Consider the following 17571-nt stretch of genomic DNA (forward strand, 5'->3'; position numbering starts at 1 on the left):
ATGCATGTGTTTCCTGAGCCTGCAGTGGCCAGTTAGTAGGCCTACAATCATCCTTATAGCCCTACGGCCTTGACGGATTAATTCTGCAGTCAGCCTTCGGCGAATAGCCTTTAATGAACTCCTTCGCCTGTCTCTGCCCCGTGGTGGCAAGCCACCACTCTTGATACCTAAGTTATCTGAATTACAGCACCCCTTTTCTCATCAAAATACTTTCTTGTTGAAACAACCGTTCATCATTTTTACTAAATCATTGATGACTTCAACATAAGTTCATGGACTTACGAAATATTTGGGAAAGCCCCAGAACTTTGCATCCAAATTCCTTTTCACGAAATGAACAAATAATATTTTAAATTACTTTTATTACAACTCTCTGATTTGCCACATGTTTTCCATAACACGTCCTTCAAATTCTCATCGTAGACTAAAGAGGCAGTGGCCGTGCGACCATCTCATCACAAAACGCCGATCTCCTAGGATGGCCATCACTGGATGATCGTCGCTCACTCGCTCATGTCTCTGGAAGCACCTACATATGCACGCGATAGTGTGTGTATGTATTTGCGCAATTTCCTTATATTTCATCTCTGTTGTATATCGTACATTGAATACATATTAATATAGTTGTGCGTTGTTAATATATTTAAATGTTAATATATTTAAACAATTCTTTTAAATTATTAAAAATTTTAGTTCTTAAATCAAAATGAAGAGGAAAAGTTCCATTTTATAATTGAAATAATTCAAAAAAAACTGTGAGAAGTACGTACGAGTGTGCTCATCCTAATTCATATCAAAATATTTTAAATTAAATTGGGGCAATCCGTACTTTTCGGTAGTTTCCACGGTCCTTACGTCATCCATCAAGTAATTTGTCAAACGAAAATCATTTATTTATTTGTAATAAAATTATTGATTTGTAGAATTCTGGAGGAGAGCATCTTATGGCGCATCATCTGACGCAAACTAAAGTAATTGAATTAGAAATTGAACAATTGGGTCGTAAGCGTCTATATTTTACAAAAAGAGTAGTTTAAACCAAGTTTTTTTTTTATAAAGAACTATAGCATAACAAAGAAATGGACGGAGACATTATTAATATCTTATACTTCTTTGTATCTCTTGGCTATATGCAGATAATATTGGGTGAATAAGATGCTGAAAAGGACATTTTGAATAGGTTGAACCTCTTTCTTCCTGTCTCATATAACGTATAAAAAGTTATTTACTATAAACTTAGTACTTTTATATTAAAAGTCTTCAGAAAAGGATTTTAAGGAAACGCAAGCGTTTTTCTTATTTTTATAAAATAGCTTTTTGACGAACAAACTTTATAAAAATAACAAAGATTATAGTTAAAGTACCAAAATTTGCAGGCGGCAGACTTCACCTTTCAAAAGCGCAAATTTCATTATATTCTCTGGGTATTAACAATAAAAATCTGGTGAGATTATTGTTCTTCCTTTCTCAAATTGTACCTCTCATGAGATGATTGGTGGGCGGGGAACAATGGACATTTTGGATTGCCTGCATTCTTTCACCTTTTTGGAGGAACCCGCCCATTTAATTCAATCAATCTAATCTAAGTAAATTTTCTCGAAACTTATAATTTGTACTAAGAACATGGTTAAATTTAAATTTTTATAAGTTCACAGCGACGGAACCATTGTTAAAAAAAAATATCGCTGTGAACTAAAAAAAAACATGTAATCAGTTAAGTGACTTTTCATTATGCTTATATTTCTTCAAATTTAGAAGGTTATTTAAATATTGAGTTTGGGGAGGTGAATAGCCTACTTAGGAGAGGCCTAACCTGGTTATTTTGGACCAAAACAATGGGGTAGAGGTGCATGAGACTTTAAGGAGGTTACTCCTGAATACGGGTTACTCTCTCTTCACCGGAAAGCTTTTGAAATAGTTTTCACAAAAAATTTCCATAGACGCCTACATAATTAATTCTTGACAATAGAGTTCTTTGGATTCTGGATGCAGTTTTTTCCCCCCCACTTTATTAGTACATTTACAACTGCAGCAAATGATGCATCAAGTAAATTTGATGAAAGTGGTTAAGTTCTCATGAATGTAATGTAAAAGCAACCACCCAATGATGGAACTCTTTCTCAGTGGATATTACACTCACATCAGTAGGTACCTAGGCCACTTTCGCTTCAAGCGACGAGGAGGATTGTCTGGAAGGTTAAGAGAGGAGAGTTGTTGTACAAGAGGATTAGGATGGGGAGCTAGGAGGCTGTGAAAGTTGCGGTAGCGAGACATTATTAGATCAGAGACAAAGGGGATGTGAAGGTCATTGTTGTGTGGTAAGGTTAGAAATGTAGTATGGAGCATTCAGGATTTTCCGTAGGAGTTAGAGGGTTTGGTTCACATTTCTGCTCCGTATGTCCATATGGGTCTTAACAGAGTCTTGTAGATTGTCAGTTTGTGATTTAAGTCAAGGTCAGTGGTCAATTTGTCCCCGTCTGCTGTCATTTTGCCGTTCCAGTCGAGTATATAGGTTCCAGGTGATCTCCTGTCAATGTATAGACGTAAGTATCGTACTACGTCAACTGGTGGAATCGTTACACCGTTCAGTTGAACTGGAGGACACAATAATTCCCACAATTTAAACGTAATGTTCATTGTTTTTTGCTCATGAATTTTTATTGTCCATTTTCGGAACCAGGTTTCGAGAAAATTTAAATGGATTTGAATGTTCTGACTGGCTTGGCTTGGAGTGGGATGAAAGAATAGCAGTATCGTCGGCGAATGTTGAAACTATTGTATTTTGGGATGGAGGTAAGTGAGCAATGTATATTAGAAAAAGGAAAAGGCCTAGAATGCTTCCTTGAGGGACTCCAGCTTTTATGGGTACAAAGGACGAGAGGATGCAGTTAAAATGATTTTTTGAGAAATTGTTGTCTCTTTGACGGGCATCTCTAGATTTCTGGTAGGATTTCTTAATTCTTGTTAAGTACCATGCAAGTCGTCTCCACATATTGGGACTCATACCTAACTATTATTGAAGAATATGTGAGTAGAGAAGAAGCTACCACTATTGAACTCTGATTGGTTAGACGTGAAAAGATCAGTATCAAGATTATGGTCAGATACAGGGCTTAGAATTTAATAGTGTATTTCTACCAGGTAACCATCTGAATCGTAGGCGTCACGGAAGCCGTGTAGTTAGAGGCGAGACCTGGAAAGCTAATATGAATTGTTGGTACTAGATTTGATTTCCAGTCTAGGCCTTGCATTAATGGTTAATCTGATTATATGGTTTGTTGTAAAGTATGCTTGCTATCCGCCTCCGTCCGCTACAACTAATACGGTTCGTTCATTATTGTTTGGTTAAAATATTATCCAGCTTTGAACTAACAATTACCTCTGAAACTTCATGTTTTGCAAATAATATTTTGAGAAGCCAGTTTACATTAAATGGCAATCAGCGATATTAACCTCAAAACATAGATTTTCTTCTTCTAACCCAAATCTAAACAGATTTTGGTTTTTCGTTCTTTTACAATAAAATCAAATAAATCTACAGATTTGTTTAGTGTGCGATAAAGCGGTAGGAATTATGTGTAGTCTGTTCCCTCTGCTAAACCGCAACTCTATCTTAGATTTTCTTAATAAAAAACTAATTTACTATCTCTATATCCGTTCCGTACTCCTATATGCAGCCCCTGTGTGGTCCAATACTTGTTGCACCAACTACGGGAAGTTACAAAGAGTTCAAAACAAATGCTTAAGGTTAGTTGGGTCATATCCCCGACGGGCACCCATAGATAATTGTTATATTGTTGTAAGGTTTTTTTGCCTTATATTAAGTCTGGAGTACTTATCAAAGTGAGAATCATTGTTGTGGAGAGTATATAGGCGCTGCAGCCTGAAACCTCCTTTTACGAGTATATATACTTATTTGTATGAATTCTTAAATTGTAAATAAACTTTTCAAATTCAAATTCAAATAGATTTTTTTCCATAAATAAGATAAATTTTTAAAAAAATTTAAGGCGCGTCACCAATCTGAGTGCCCGGAACTTTTTCAGTGCTCTACTGGTGTTCGGACAGTGTTCTCTCTTTACAGACAAGATTTTCCATCACCGGATTGTGAGCTGTAAGAAGCTCATTGGAAGAGAAAATCTATAAACCAATAAATAAGATAAATTTGAAAAGCTATTTTCATAAATAGGGTATTGCAGGATGGGGCTGTATATTTCTTCATCAACTTCTAGCACTTAGACATCAAAAGATACCTGGCTTGCATGTATCATACAAAATAGAATTTAAAACAGAATAGTTCAATTCAATATAGACCGCTGAATAAGCTTCTACGAGGGTCGTTTGAAAAGTCCGTGCAAAGTCAGAGAGATAGCACCACTGGTGCGTATCAAGGTTATGTTTAGTTAGTAGCATCTCTTGGAAGAACACACACCAAGTTTCAGCCAGATCGGTCTATTTCTTTGTGTTTGGCATTCGTTTGAATCGAGGAAGTCGAGTGATTTTCAAAAAATGGACGAAAAAGAATTTCGTGTGTTGATTAAACACGACTTTATGAAAGGCAAAACGCCTGAGGAGACTAAAGAGAAGCTTGATAAACATTATGGTGACTCTGCACCTTCGATTAGAACAGTTTATAAGTGGTTTCAAAATTTTCGGAGTGGCCATATGGGCACAAGTGACGCTGAACGTTCTGGACGCCCAGTTCAGGTTACTACTCCAGAAATCATTGATAAAATCCATGATATGGTGATGGATGACAGAAGAGTGAAGGTGCGTGAGATTGCTAGTGCTGTGGGCATCTCGAATGAACGGGTACATAATATTTTGCATCAACATTTGGACATGACAAAGCTATCCGCAAGATGGGTGCCGCGATTGCTCACGCTTGACCAAAAACGAAATCGTGTGAAGTGTTGCAAGGACGGTTTGCAGCTGTTCCAGAAGAATCCGCAGGACTTTAAGCGTCGTTTCGTCACTGTGCATGAAACATGGATACATCACTACACTCCAGAGACCCAAGAACAATCTAAACAATGGGTTACCAAATCTGCGCCAAAAAGGGCGAAGACCGTTCCTTCGGCCGGAAAGATTATGGCGACTGTCTTTTGGGATTCGCAAGGAATAATCCTCATCGACTATCTGGAAAAGGGTAAAACTATTACAGGTGCATATTATTCATCGTTATTGGACCGTATGAAAACCGAGCTGCAAGAAAAACGCCCACGATTGGCCCACAAAAAAGTCCTTTTCCATCACGACAACGCACCAGCTCACACCTCAGCAGTTGTGGTCGCAAAATTAATGGAAATAGGGTTCCAACTCGTTTCACATCCCCCCTATTCTCCAGACTTGGCTCCCTCGGACTACTATTTGTTCCCTAATATGAAGAAATGGCTGGCGGGAAAAAGATTTTATTCAAACGAGGAGGTGATTGCAGAAACGAATGGCTATTTTTCAGACTTGGACAAATCCTATTATTCGGAGGGGATCAGCAAACTAGAGTAGCGTTGGACGAAGTGTATAAGCCTAAAAGGAGACTATGTTGAAAAATAAAAAAGGTTTACACCAAAAAATTAAGTAGTTTTTATTTTTGCACGGACTTTTCAAACGACCCTCGTATGTGCTGGAAAGAATTATCTTGTAAAAGGAGTACGTTGATTTTTTCCTCATTAAAAACATCAGCGAAGCAAAATTAAAAACATTTCCCTGTTGTTAGGCGTCAGAAACTGCTACAGCTGCTGTAAATAGGTTTCAGAAAAATCTCAAAAAAAACCCTGAAAAATCTTTACAACATGGAAGCGAAGAATCAACAATATTTTAACTATGCATAGAATGTGAACAAAATATTTCAAAAAATAAAGAATTGTATTTATTATGGCCAAGTGTGGGACTAGATTGTAACTACTCATCTTAAATTAAAATATCATTTATCAAGAAAGCTTCGCCAGGAAATAACTTTTTCTTTTTTTAAAAATTTCATTTCATTTTTATAAATATTTTTAAGGTTTTAAAGATTAAAAATGTTTGTAATTCCAAGATGATTTTGATGTATACAGATTTACATTCACAGAACATATCGGCGTCCATATATTTATATTTTGAAGACTAGCTGATTTATGCTCAAGTAAACTTCTATAGTACAATTCATGTTATTATGGTTCGAGCGTATGCATGCAGTTTCTTTCAAGCCCATGCTTTTTAGAAAAATAAAGCAATTGAATCGTAGCCAATCTTACATCTTCCCATTTCAACCTAGTATTTATATGTTAATTTATCTGCTGAGAACTAGACGCTAACAATCAGGAAGATAACAATGTTGTTATATGGTATTAATTTCGATTGTTATATGTTACATTGTTGCATATAACTAAAGTGACCACATTTTCATTGAGAAAAAGCGGGACAAATGGGATAAAATGAGAGATACAATTTAGTGATATATATTTTATAGTATACATTCATATACTTGTACTAAAATGTATTTCTTATTAATTATTGGTAACTATAAAAATATTTGTAAAAAATAATAATTTTTTTTTTTTTATCTTTTATTTGAAATTTACACCTGCACTCGTACAGTACAATAAGTAAATATGCTGGGCGTACAATAAAAATGGCGTGGCAATCATGAATGATGATCATCCAGTGATGACCATCATTAGTTTACCAGTTGGTCACGGGGCCAACGGCGCCTCAGCCGTCTTTGGGGGTTGGAGGGAAGTGTGGTTGAGAATAGGTTTGCAGCTAAAGGATTAGGGTGAAATGATAGTTTTTGGTGGAATGTGTTGTAGCGGGTTTTGGCAAGTTCTGGTATAAATGGAATGTTGAGGTCTGTGTGTATGGAGTGGTTACTGACATAAAAGGGAGCGTTTACAATGCGGCGGAGTATTTTAGATTGTTATTTAGATTTGAGTGTTTGTAATCTGTTGATGTTAGATCGTTTAGCTGTCCCGTAAAGTTCAAGTCCGTAAGTCCATATTGGAGCAAGAAGGGAAGTGTACAGTCGACGCTTGTTCTGTAGTGTTAGTTTTGAGCGTTTGTCCAGTAGTCTAGCAAGGAGTTTGTATCGTTTGTGTAATTCAGCCCGTTTAAGTCTCGTATGAGGGTTCCAAGTTAGTCTTTTGTCTAGGTACAGTCCAAGGTACCGCACATGGTCGGCTGGTGGGATAGGAGTGTTATATAAGAAGACAGGTCCAAGAGTTGTTCGTTTGAGTGTGAAGACTATGTGTTTGGATTTGTTTGGGTTGATTTTTATTCGCCATTTTTGTAGCCAGGGTTCTAGTGAGTGAAGGTGAGATTGTAGAGAGCGGATAGCGAAGACAGGATCAGTATGTGTGGAGAGAATGGCAGTGTCGTCAGCGAAGGTGTATATGGAGGTGTTGGGATTTGAAGGTAAGTCGGCTGTAAAGATTGTGTAGAGAAGAGGAGCTAAGACGCTACCTTGTGGTACACCAGCAAGGACAGGAAAAATAGATGATCGAGAAGAGCCTTGAGTTACTAGGAAGAATCGGTCGGAGAGATAGGATTTGAGTATAAGACAGTATGTGCTTGGTAGAATACCCTTAAGCTTCCATAGCAAACCCTTGTGCCATACTCGGTCAAAGGCCTGTGAGACATCCAAGAATACTCCAGCGCAGAAATGTTTAAGCTCCAGTGATGTAGCGATGGTGTCCACAACGCGATGGGCCTGCTGGATTGTAGAGTGGCAATAATAATTTGAACATGATTTTTAATCAAATTAAATTTTTTATTTAAAAAAATTATGATTTTCTTTCACGGTCATATTTTTGATCCGAGTGAATACTTTGCAATAGATTCGGATCATTTATTAAAATATTGTGAAATATTTCACATGAATTGGTCAAATTATATTTTACACTTAATATAGATTTTAAAGTTTTAATGTTCAACTGCGTTTTTTCAGTTGTCCATATTTTATTGATACTAGAAAAAACAAGTTCTGTTGCTGCATTTGTTCCTGGAAGGGAGAGCGCGAACTCTTCAATTTTCAAAATATTTTGATGAGGAATATTATTCTGTATAAAATGAAGGAATAACTCCGTCAAATTTTTGTCTGTTTCCACATTTGCAGACAACCAATAGTTAATTTTTTCATCTGTAACATATCTTTTTGCCAATGACACCTCATCAAAAAGATCATTTTCGCGAATATTATTTTTCGGAAAATGGTTACTAATATATTCAAAAGATTTTTCCACATATTCCCATAAAATCTCCTTTTTTAATGTTACCCAATTAGACGATCCTAATGTACGAGACGTAACGACAATGATCGAACACCACCGAGTAAATCTAACTGGGTACATTGCCTAATTTAGTTTACTCTGCATGCATTTCATGTGTTTTTTTTAATGTATTTTTTATTTCTTTATATTCACCATAATACTTAATAAGTAATAGGTAACATATTTTTACAGTACATTTTAAATAAGAAATGCAGATATTTTCTAAAAAGCGGGACATTTTTAAAAATCGGCGGGACGCGGGACAGTCCACCAAAAAGCGGGACTGTCCCGCCAAAATCGGGACGTGTGGTCACTTTACATATAACATTGTTTGTATGTATATGAAGTTTTAAGTGCATAACGTACATTGGTTATTTCAACCCAGAACTGGATAGTTTTTATATCTTAAAGGAGCACCAACATTAGTTTCTTGAAGTGGGACAAAGCCAAGTGATTCTGCTTAATTCCTCATGAAATGTCTTCTGGATGAGTGGGTACATAATCTACTGTTTATGTTAGATTTGATTTGGGATAATGAATGTGTATGACGTTTCCTGGAGTAAAATAATGCTAAACTGTTCTTTAAAAAGGGGAAATATTTCTCATAACCCAAATAATGGGTTAATATCATTAATAAGAACAACAACATAACCAAAAATCGTATACTTTTATTGATTACAATAGCCTAAAGAACGATTCTGACTTTAACAATTTGGTTTTAGGACAAGCAGAGTTTATAAGAGACCTTTATGTCTTTAGTCCTTAAGAGAGCTTTCAATTCTTTCAATCATAATTTGGGTGGTTTGGGGTAAAAGCGTGAAAATAACCAGAAAACCTTACAAATCTGAATAAAATAATCAGTTTTGTTATTAATGAATTAATATAAAGAAATACCAATAACTAAAGGACTGCTTCAAGCCAGGGTCCTAAGTCGTCTGTTATCTTATACGTATATTTCTAACATTTTGGGCTATTGTGTTTCACTGGTTCTTATGACATTATTAATAAATAATAAATAAGGAATTGTTTGTTAGCAAAGAGACGGGAATGCCGAAATGAAGGTACCTGCCACTGCCCGCATACCTTGTTGTTGTAGTCGGTAGCCGAGCGGTTAAGAGGCGAGACCTGCAAAGCTAATATGCATTGTGGTACTGGGTTCGATTTCCGGTCTTAGGCCTTGGATTTTATTTGATAGTTAATAAAAGAAATTTACAGTAAAGTATGTTTGCTAGTCGCCTCCGTCCACGACACCTAATTGGTAGTTGGACTTAAAGCCTGCCTGAAAAAATAGGCAATTACTTTACTTTACTTTTAATAAGTAAGAATAAACATCTGCTTATGGTTACATGCGGACGACATAGTAATATTCCACTTGAAAACTATCGTGAAACTATCTCAATATATCTCGTAAGTTATAAAAATAACATTCTACCAGAAATACTAACAATACGAACATTGATAATTCATATAGTGGCGGTCTGCTAGCTAAATTTATTACTTTTAAGTTTGGTGGAACAGAAATTGTCATGGGCATCCTGTTTTATAGCTGTGCTACTTTTAATGAGGCGATTCATATTTTTATTTTTTTCTCTCTCAAAACGTTTTTTAACTAATGCTGCTACCATGAACATACTTTGCGATATAAGATCTGACACAGGGCAACCCAAATGTGGGTCAATAGTATTACTTAGAGGTAAGTGAGTTAGAACGACTGCTTTCAAAGCCAAGTCCACAGTGCTAAGCTATAACTCCCTTGGATGTTAGCATTGTCCTAATGTTATAGTAATTTTTGATGTGGATAATGTCAGCCGTGTAATAATTGGTGTAGACTTGCGTTTAGTACAATTAAACAGAATGTTGATGGAACAGGGAAATCGCCAATGCTAGCTGATACCTTTAACTAATGATCTAAAGATATGAGTATGGCATTGTCAAGATGTAGCTGGAGCAAAGCAGCAGGACATTATTTTGATAACTCACGAGCTACTCTGGAACATTGAAAACGCAAGGCAGTCTCCTTTTCCAAGGAAAAGTTAGGTTACGAATACTTCAGCGAGTAAATAGGAGTGAGCCCGTCAAAGTGGAGTGTAGCTAGCTAAGTTATTATCCTACAATTTTAGGACAAAAACTAAAGAGAGAACAACTACGGCAATGGGAACTACTTCTGCACAACTAGAAGCACCAAGGATCATATCCTCAAGATAGAAAAAAACATTCGAGTACGCACACCATAATGGTGTCATTGAGGGAAGCCAGAAATGGATGGAATATATCTTAAGTGAAACCAGAAATGATCAATATACACCCACGCAATTTCTTTGACGGAAATGTTTTTTCATTTTAAAATGAAACTTTCTACCAACTTGAAATAGTTTTTTAACCTCAGAACAATTCAGAAAATCGTAAAAATCATCCTAGACCAACTGACAGTTTGTCAGATATGTAAAATAGATCAAAGTAATGAAAAGTGTTATAGAATCAATATTCTCTACAATTTTAGATCCAAAAAACTAGTAAAGATCATAAAAATGTATAAACAGAAATTTTGAGGGTATTTCTTCAGTTTTATGGCATAAAACTAGCCTATTAAATTAAAACAAATGTTTTCTAAAAGAATTTGAAAATAATCAATTTTAACCAAATCAAAGTAATTAGCCACATTTATTGTAATTACCACAAAGAAATGTTTATTGTCGTGCCGAAATAAAAGTTATAAAATTAAATAAAATATAATATTAAAAACACTAACTCTGATGTGGATGAGCAGGATGTCTCTGGATATGGCTGGTGAAGGTAAAAGTGTTCCTTTTTCCCAAAATTTCCTCACTTTTCCCAGTATTGGACCACATGTTACAAGTCGTAGCACCAACTAAAGAATAATTGAATATTTTGTTCGATGTTATATTAACAGATATTATTATTGTATTGGCTAGCTATTGGATTGCACTTTTAACAAAAACTCTTTAGCATAACTATGTTCCCACAATTGTTTTTGAATTATATGTAGACAAATGAGTATATATATATATATATATATATATATATAACAGGAGGGAAAGTATTTTCAAATAGTGGGGAGAATATCAAAGTGAACATCTACAATTGTTTACAGATGGTGCAGATTCCAATTAATTGGAAATTTTGAATTCTAATTTGAATATTTTATTGTTTTTCTTCAATTTATGTATCTCTATAGCATTCATCCACTTGGGAGGTTCATTTTTTGTTTGAGATTATTCTTGCTAGATAATAATTGGCTTTAAACTGATAAAAATATATCCTAAGTTATTTTGAAGGTCAACAATAAGCCGCCAATTAATGCGATAATCAATTCTAAAAATCCTGGTTCTCTTTTTTACTATTAAAAATTAAATTCGTATCTTGTGAAGTGTGGTATTTATTTTTAAATATAAGAGGATTTCGTTTTGTCATATTAACAGGCAGCTGTGTAATGAATAAAGCTATCGACGTATATTGTTAAAACAATTTTAATTAACGGTTTCGAAACATTGGAATACTAATTTTCATTTCGTTTTAATAAAACGTACAGGGTACCACTAACGATATGGAATTAAAAGGCAACCGTTTTATTGTCAAAGAAAATGCTCATCACTGCTGTGATACCAATATTTTAATTTAGCCTCATAATTTTTAAACTTTTTATTAGCATTTTTTTTTTTTTTGTAAACCCTTTTAATAATAGTTTATCATTAAATAGATATTGCAGTCAATCTAAGTTAAATGGTGTGCTACCTTAACACTGCATTGCCAATCTGAAGTCAATTTGACCCCAAAAAAATAGGAATGGTCTCTGTTTCCCCACAACTCATAGCTATCCCGAAATGCTCTTAGATATGCTATCCCCACTCTCTCACCATTTGATAGTCACGAGCTGAAGACCGTGGAATTCTTAGTTTCTTTTTCTCAGATTAGTTTACTTGAATAATAGGAGTCATTTTGACTCCAGATTGGCATTACACGTAAATATATCGGAGTCATTTCGACTCCTGATTATATAAGTAGATTTTCTGTTATTATCTTGACTCCAGATTATTGCCTAAATACTTATTTGATAAATTTGCATAATTTTCATAGAAAGTATCAAGGCACAAAAAAAGCCTCTTTCTAGAATTGATTTTATGTCCGAATTGCAGCAAAAACTTGCAGCGAATTGGGTAATTTCCGATCCGTGTCAACAGCGCACAGTAATTGAAAAAATAGTGAATGTAATTAAAAAAATGAAAAAGCCCCTGATCAGAAGGCAGACAATCAGGGATTCTAGAAAATACCCAAATTACTGCGATCCTAAGTTGAAGTTAATTCCTTCTGCGTGAAATGTTAAAGCCGATTTGTGGACAGAATTTGTTTTTTCGTTCTTAATTCCTATTCTTTCTCATCCTTTAATGCAAATTTTATTATTACAATTGAAATCAATATATAAAAAAAAAGATAAAAATAAATTATGGAGTCAATATGACTCCACATTGGCAGTAACTGACTAAGTTCGAGCATTGGCAATGCAGTGTTAACTGAACAAATATTATTTTTGTATATTAAAATGGCCAGCCAGCATAAGGTTCTGTGATATCTAATAAATTCTAAACAATTTAATGCAGTAAAATTACTTAAATTATATCAATTGTAATGAAATGTCAAACAGATGCTTTTTAGAACGTTTCTATGTAACTGAAATTACCAACTGAAATATGAATGAAATGTTAGGTACTAGCTAGTAATCAGCTGATTTGTGTACCTTTTAAGGTTTAATCAACCCTTGTACTTGACTTTTTAATCTGAAAGTGTTTGTTAAGGAGTTTATTATTAGTTCTTGTAAAATCGTTGCAAGAACAATTGCGGAAAAAAGAGGAAACAGTCGAATACTAAAAAGTAGCGTAACCCATCTATTTTAATATTCATTTATTTAACCGTAAATTCAATTGCATTTGATTCAAGTTATTTATATAGTATTCAGAGAGTTTATTTTGTAAATTACACGTTTACATATGCAATTTATTGTTCTCGACAGGTGTGCTAGATTTTGATACTTTTGTTACATATACTTCATTTATTAATTATTGTTACATTGTAATACTTTTCAGAATAATAAAATCTGTTGTCAAGAGCAACTTACAATTCAATTAAAAGCTCTTACATTAAGCTGAATTAGATGAGTGATAAGCAGACTGAATTTAATTTGTTTGTGTACACTATCAAGAGAAGCGAAGGTTAATGTGAGCTTATTATGATGTATCTTACCTGAAGATACCAGGATTTAAAACTTATATCAAATATTACTTGACTTGTATAAACTACTATTAAAAAAAGTAAGTTTTAAAAAGTTAACTGTTTAACGGACAATGGAAGGTGACTGTAAAGATAAATGAAAATTTAAAAACGAGTACTTCGATGAGGAATTTAAATTGTAAAAACATTCTGTCAGAAGAATCCAACTTATCGTTATTGAAAATTATTATTGATTTATTGAACTAAGGAAACTGGATGATGAATATATTATGAAAAAAAGATTAATATCGAATTAAGAAGCCAGAAAACCAAATGACAAGTATGATTATCAAAATAAGAAACCCAATGTTTCATTATATGGCTGAAGACTGTGCAACAGAGTAATGCGACACAATTCAACGAAATTCGTAACATCATATTTACTTTTTGGTAAAAAATAATTTATTCGTTCAATTTGCGCTTAATATAGTGATCTCACACTCACTTAAGACAAGATAAGATAAGATGATAAGATGGTAGACGGGACGGGACCTATGCCCCATGGCACTGCAGCCACAAAAGACTTATTGTGCCAGCCCCTTCTTAGTTCTAGTAAGCGAACCCTCCCCTCCTAAAGAGGTTGAGGACCTTCCCTACTAGTTCTTTTTGCGCTACTATCTCCTTCGGCCTCAACGTTCCAAAGGTTTCATAGCGCAAACGTTCGATTGCAACGCAATCGAACAACAGGTGAGAGGCCGTTTCCTCCTCTTCCTGACATAATCTGCACAGCGGCTCCGAGCTGATAAGCCCCACCCTGCACAGATGCTTTTTAAACCTTTAAGACAAAGAGAAAGAACAACTTTGATACAGATCGATAGAGATCGGTTAAGAATAGAAGAATTTAGGAATTTATGGTTGAAGATTTTATCTCGTTGGACTCAACATTGTGAATGGAATCAAATAGAAAAAAAGATTAAAACACTTTACAGTTCTTAAGAGGAATTTACCATCTATCAATTTATGAAAGTGACTGCGGCAATAGGAAGAAAATATCAAAGAATAACCACAATAACAGAAACAATCTGTCCATTTTTTTCCAGCTGAAATAATGAAAAGGCAGTTAAATACCAATATTTAGTCGCATGTAACATAATTCAGCTGAGGTTTTATTTGTCGAACGTTTCATTGCAATAATTTATTTGAATGGTTTAGTTAGTTTCCAAATAGTTTATTTCGTATTTAGTGTTCTTTTCAGCATGTTTGTTACATCTTTATTATTTGTGCTTCATTCAGAGTTAATTATTGTTATTCAGTAATTCTTTTCAGACCAATAAAATCTGTTGTTTAAAATAATTTAAATTAATAAATCATAAGTGATCACCTGGTATTATAGTCGCTAGAAAATTATAAGAAGTAAAAGTAACCTATTACAGTGCACTATAATATACAGAGCATTAACAAATGAAGTCGTGTAGTAATTAGCATTATTTGTCTCAAAATATCATCAATAAGGGTTTTCAATTAGATTAATTAAAGATTTAAACTTAAGGATTGTATAATTTGATTCTCTTCACCAGGGCCGGATTTTCCTATAGACTACCTAGGCTTCAGCCTTCAGATCAAGAGGGGCCTACATTCAAATTGTTAGGAAAATTAAAATTACGTTATTCTAAAAGCAGTACCAATAACAACATGTTTCATTTAACATATTAATATATTTCACAGTAGTGATGTATTTTATTATCCCTCACGTGATTTACAAACTTAAAAATGGGAGGTGAAAGGGCCTCATAAGTGGAATAGCCTAGGGCCTCTTTTCATCTAAATCCGGCCATGCTCTTCACAAATAAGTTGGCCAGTTAGAAGTATAATTCTCTGTTAAAGCCATTTTAGTGGCTTAATCTTCTTAAATATCTGATAGCTCTAAATTCAGAATAAAATTCTGATTCTTGGTTCTGCAATTGGACTCTTGTTTCTGTATATTAGAAGTAACACATTAAATTAATGTATCAATAAAATCCTATTAATTTAGTATTTAAAAGAAAAGTTTTTCTCCCTGTGGATGGGGTATAAGAATACATATACATCCACAGTATTTCTGCTTGTCTTAACCTGTTAAGTGTGTTCGACGTGTATACTCGTGAAAAATATAAAATTGACAACTATAAAAACTCGAAATTTTAATAAAATACAATAAGAATATTATTTGGTGGGATGTTTCCTTTATCTTACTAATAAAACTGCCAAGTATTTTATACGGAGAGAGTTGGTGGAAGTCAGCTAAATGATAAGTGGTTGGTACATGTTTGGTCTCCGCATTAGAGATAGGGAATTAGGCACACAAAAATAAAAGCTCTCAACCCTTGTGCAATGCCGTTTTTACCTTAGATAGAGGTTCAGACCTCAGTACGAGCATGATTTCATTTTGCACAGAATTCAAAGCTCTTTTCTTCCTTGTAAAAACACTTGCGTCCCTAGTTAACTAGGCAATAAATAAGTGTAACGGTGCAAGATTTTGAAAGAGCACAAATTGCTCTATAATCTCAAGCCCCATAGATTGCAGAAAAAGTCGCTTGCAGTTACGATGTTGTAAACTTTTGGTTGTTTTGCCCTGCGTTTGACGTGTATACACGTCATTGTCTGATTTTAATACCGCACACGGGGGGGGGGGTTAAAACTAAATTCCACACTTAACTGGTTAAGAGGCGACTAAAAGAGAGACCCTGAGTCAACTTTCCGTGGACTTAGGTTTCCTCCGTCCTTTTTCTTGTCTCTCCTTTACCTCCTTTTATCCTTCTTTGTCCTATACTTTTCCATGGACAGGTGGACAGGACTCTGATCCGCAGTGTAGGCAACCCGGCCTAGGGGAAGAGTTTCCCAAAATCAAACCTCCTGACCCTTCAAGTTGGGGTTTTGCCTACGGGCAGCTTCCCTTTCAGAAAAAAAAAAAACGTACAATGCCAAAAGACCTACAATGCCAGAGAAAATGGACGGATTAATCGGCGTAGACCAGGCTAACGGACTAGGACTAATACTTTTAGATGCTGGATTGAGCAGGGTATATCAAACCAAGTGGATCTGTAACCAGATGAATTGTCGAATTATGGAATTCAAGGATCCGTTCGATCAGTGACTTAAGAAAAAGAAAACGGAGAGGGATGCTTAGGAAAATTGACACATTTCGGGAGTTTGTGGATAAAACAGCTAGAACAATAGCAGAAGTGTATATCTTGATGAGTAAAGAACTTAGAAGAAAGACAACGACCTGGAACTTTATTAACGTAAGGATAATTTCCTTGAAAATAAGCTTATAGGAAGGGAAGTAATCACAGTTGGTACGTACGGGTCAACTAATGATACCCAGAGAGAAGGATGAGTTCTGGGACCATCCCAAGAGAACTCGTGGAAGAGGTACAGGAAGAAAAGAAGTATATTTGTTGGGAGATTTGAGCTCCAGAGTTGAACAAAATGGCAACATTCATGGAAGTTTGGAGATAAAACAAACCAATGACAATGGTAACAGCCTTAAGGAATTATGAGAACCAATGTATCGGTAAATCCAGAATGGCTTTTCCAACACATGGACTTATTAGTATATAGATTTACATGGACTCAAAATACATGGAATTCAAGATCAATCATTTATTAAATTCTTAGCAGAAAGCAAAACTCGGTAAGATTTCTAGATTGTAGAGTGTACAGAGATGCAGACTGTGGCTCAGATCTAACTTTCTGGTAAAAGGCAAAACATCATGAACATAAGTGGATAAGTTTCAAAAAGAAGGACCAATACAAAATGGAGCGCCTGACGGATGTTATCATAAAGTGCTTCTTTATACACAAAGCATATTGATATTTGAAATAGTGTTATCAACTGCTACGAATTATTTTCTTATTTATACAAATAGCTTTTGGCAAAATCAATTAAGTACCTATCTAGTTAATAAATTTTGGATCATCTTGTAGATTAGACCATCATGAATTTTGAATTTGGTTTTACTAGAGATAAATTTTTAATATATGTATGTTGTTATAACAAAAAGAAGACCTTTCTTTCTAGACGAATAACCACATAAACTAAATTCGAAGTAAATAAATACCG

General features: G+C 34.7%; 3 protein-coding genes across 6 annotated transcripts in view; 2 read left to right on the forward strand and 1 right to left on the reverse strand.

The window, feature by feature from the left end:
- LOC141452302 (acyl-CoA synthetase short-chain family member 3, mitochondrial) overlaps positions 1-11272 on the reverse strand; it is a 54127-nt gene extending 42855 nt beyond the window's left edge. The window contains exon 1 of the mRNA XM_074124296.1: positions 10996-11272. Coding sequence (XP_073980397.1) covers positions 10996-11095 — 100 coding nt within the window. The 5' untranslated portion in view covers positions 11096-11272. The remainder of the gene's footprint in view (positions 1-10995) is intronic.
- Positions 1-17571, forward strand: part of LOC141452295 (uncharacterized) — a 592044-nt gene that overhangs the window by 499905 nt on the left and 74568 nt on the right. The window lies entirely within an intron of this gene.
- The window catches only part of LOC141452335 (uncharacterized), a 94777-nt gene that overhangs the window by 34995 nt on the left and 42211 nt on the right, over positions 1-17571 (forward strand). The window lies entirely within an intron of this gene.

The sequence above is a fragment of the Rhodnius prolixus genome, unplaced genomic scaffold, assembly GCF_049639745.1.
Source record: "Rhodnius prolixus isolate KJV_2025 unplaced genomic scaffold, Rpr scaffold_3, whole genome shotgun sequence".
Taxonomy (NCBI): domain Eukaryota; kingdom Metazoa; phylum Arthropoda; class Insecta; order Hemiptera; family Reduviidae; genus Rhodnius; species Rhodnius prolixus.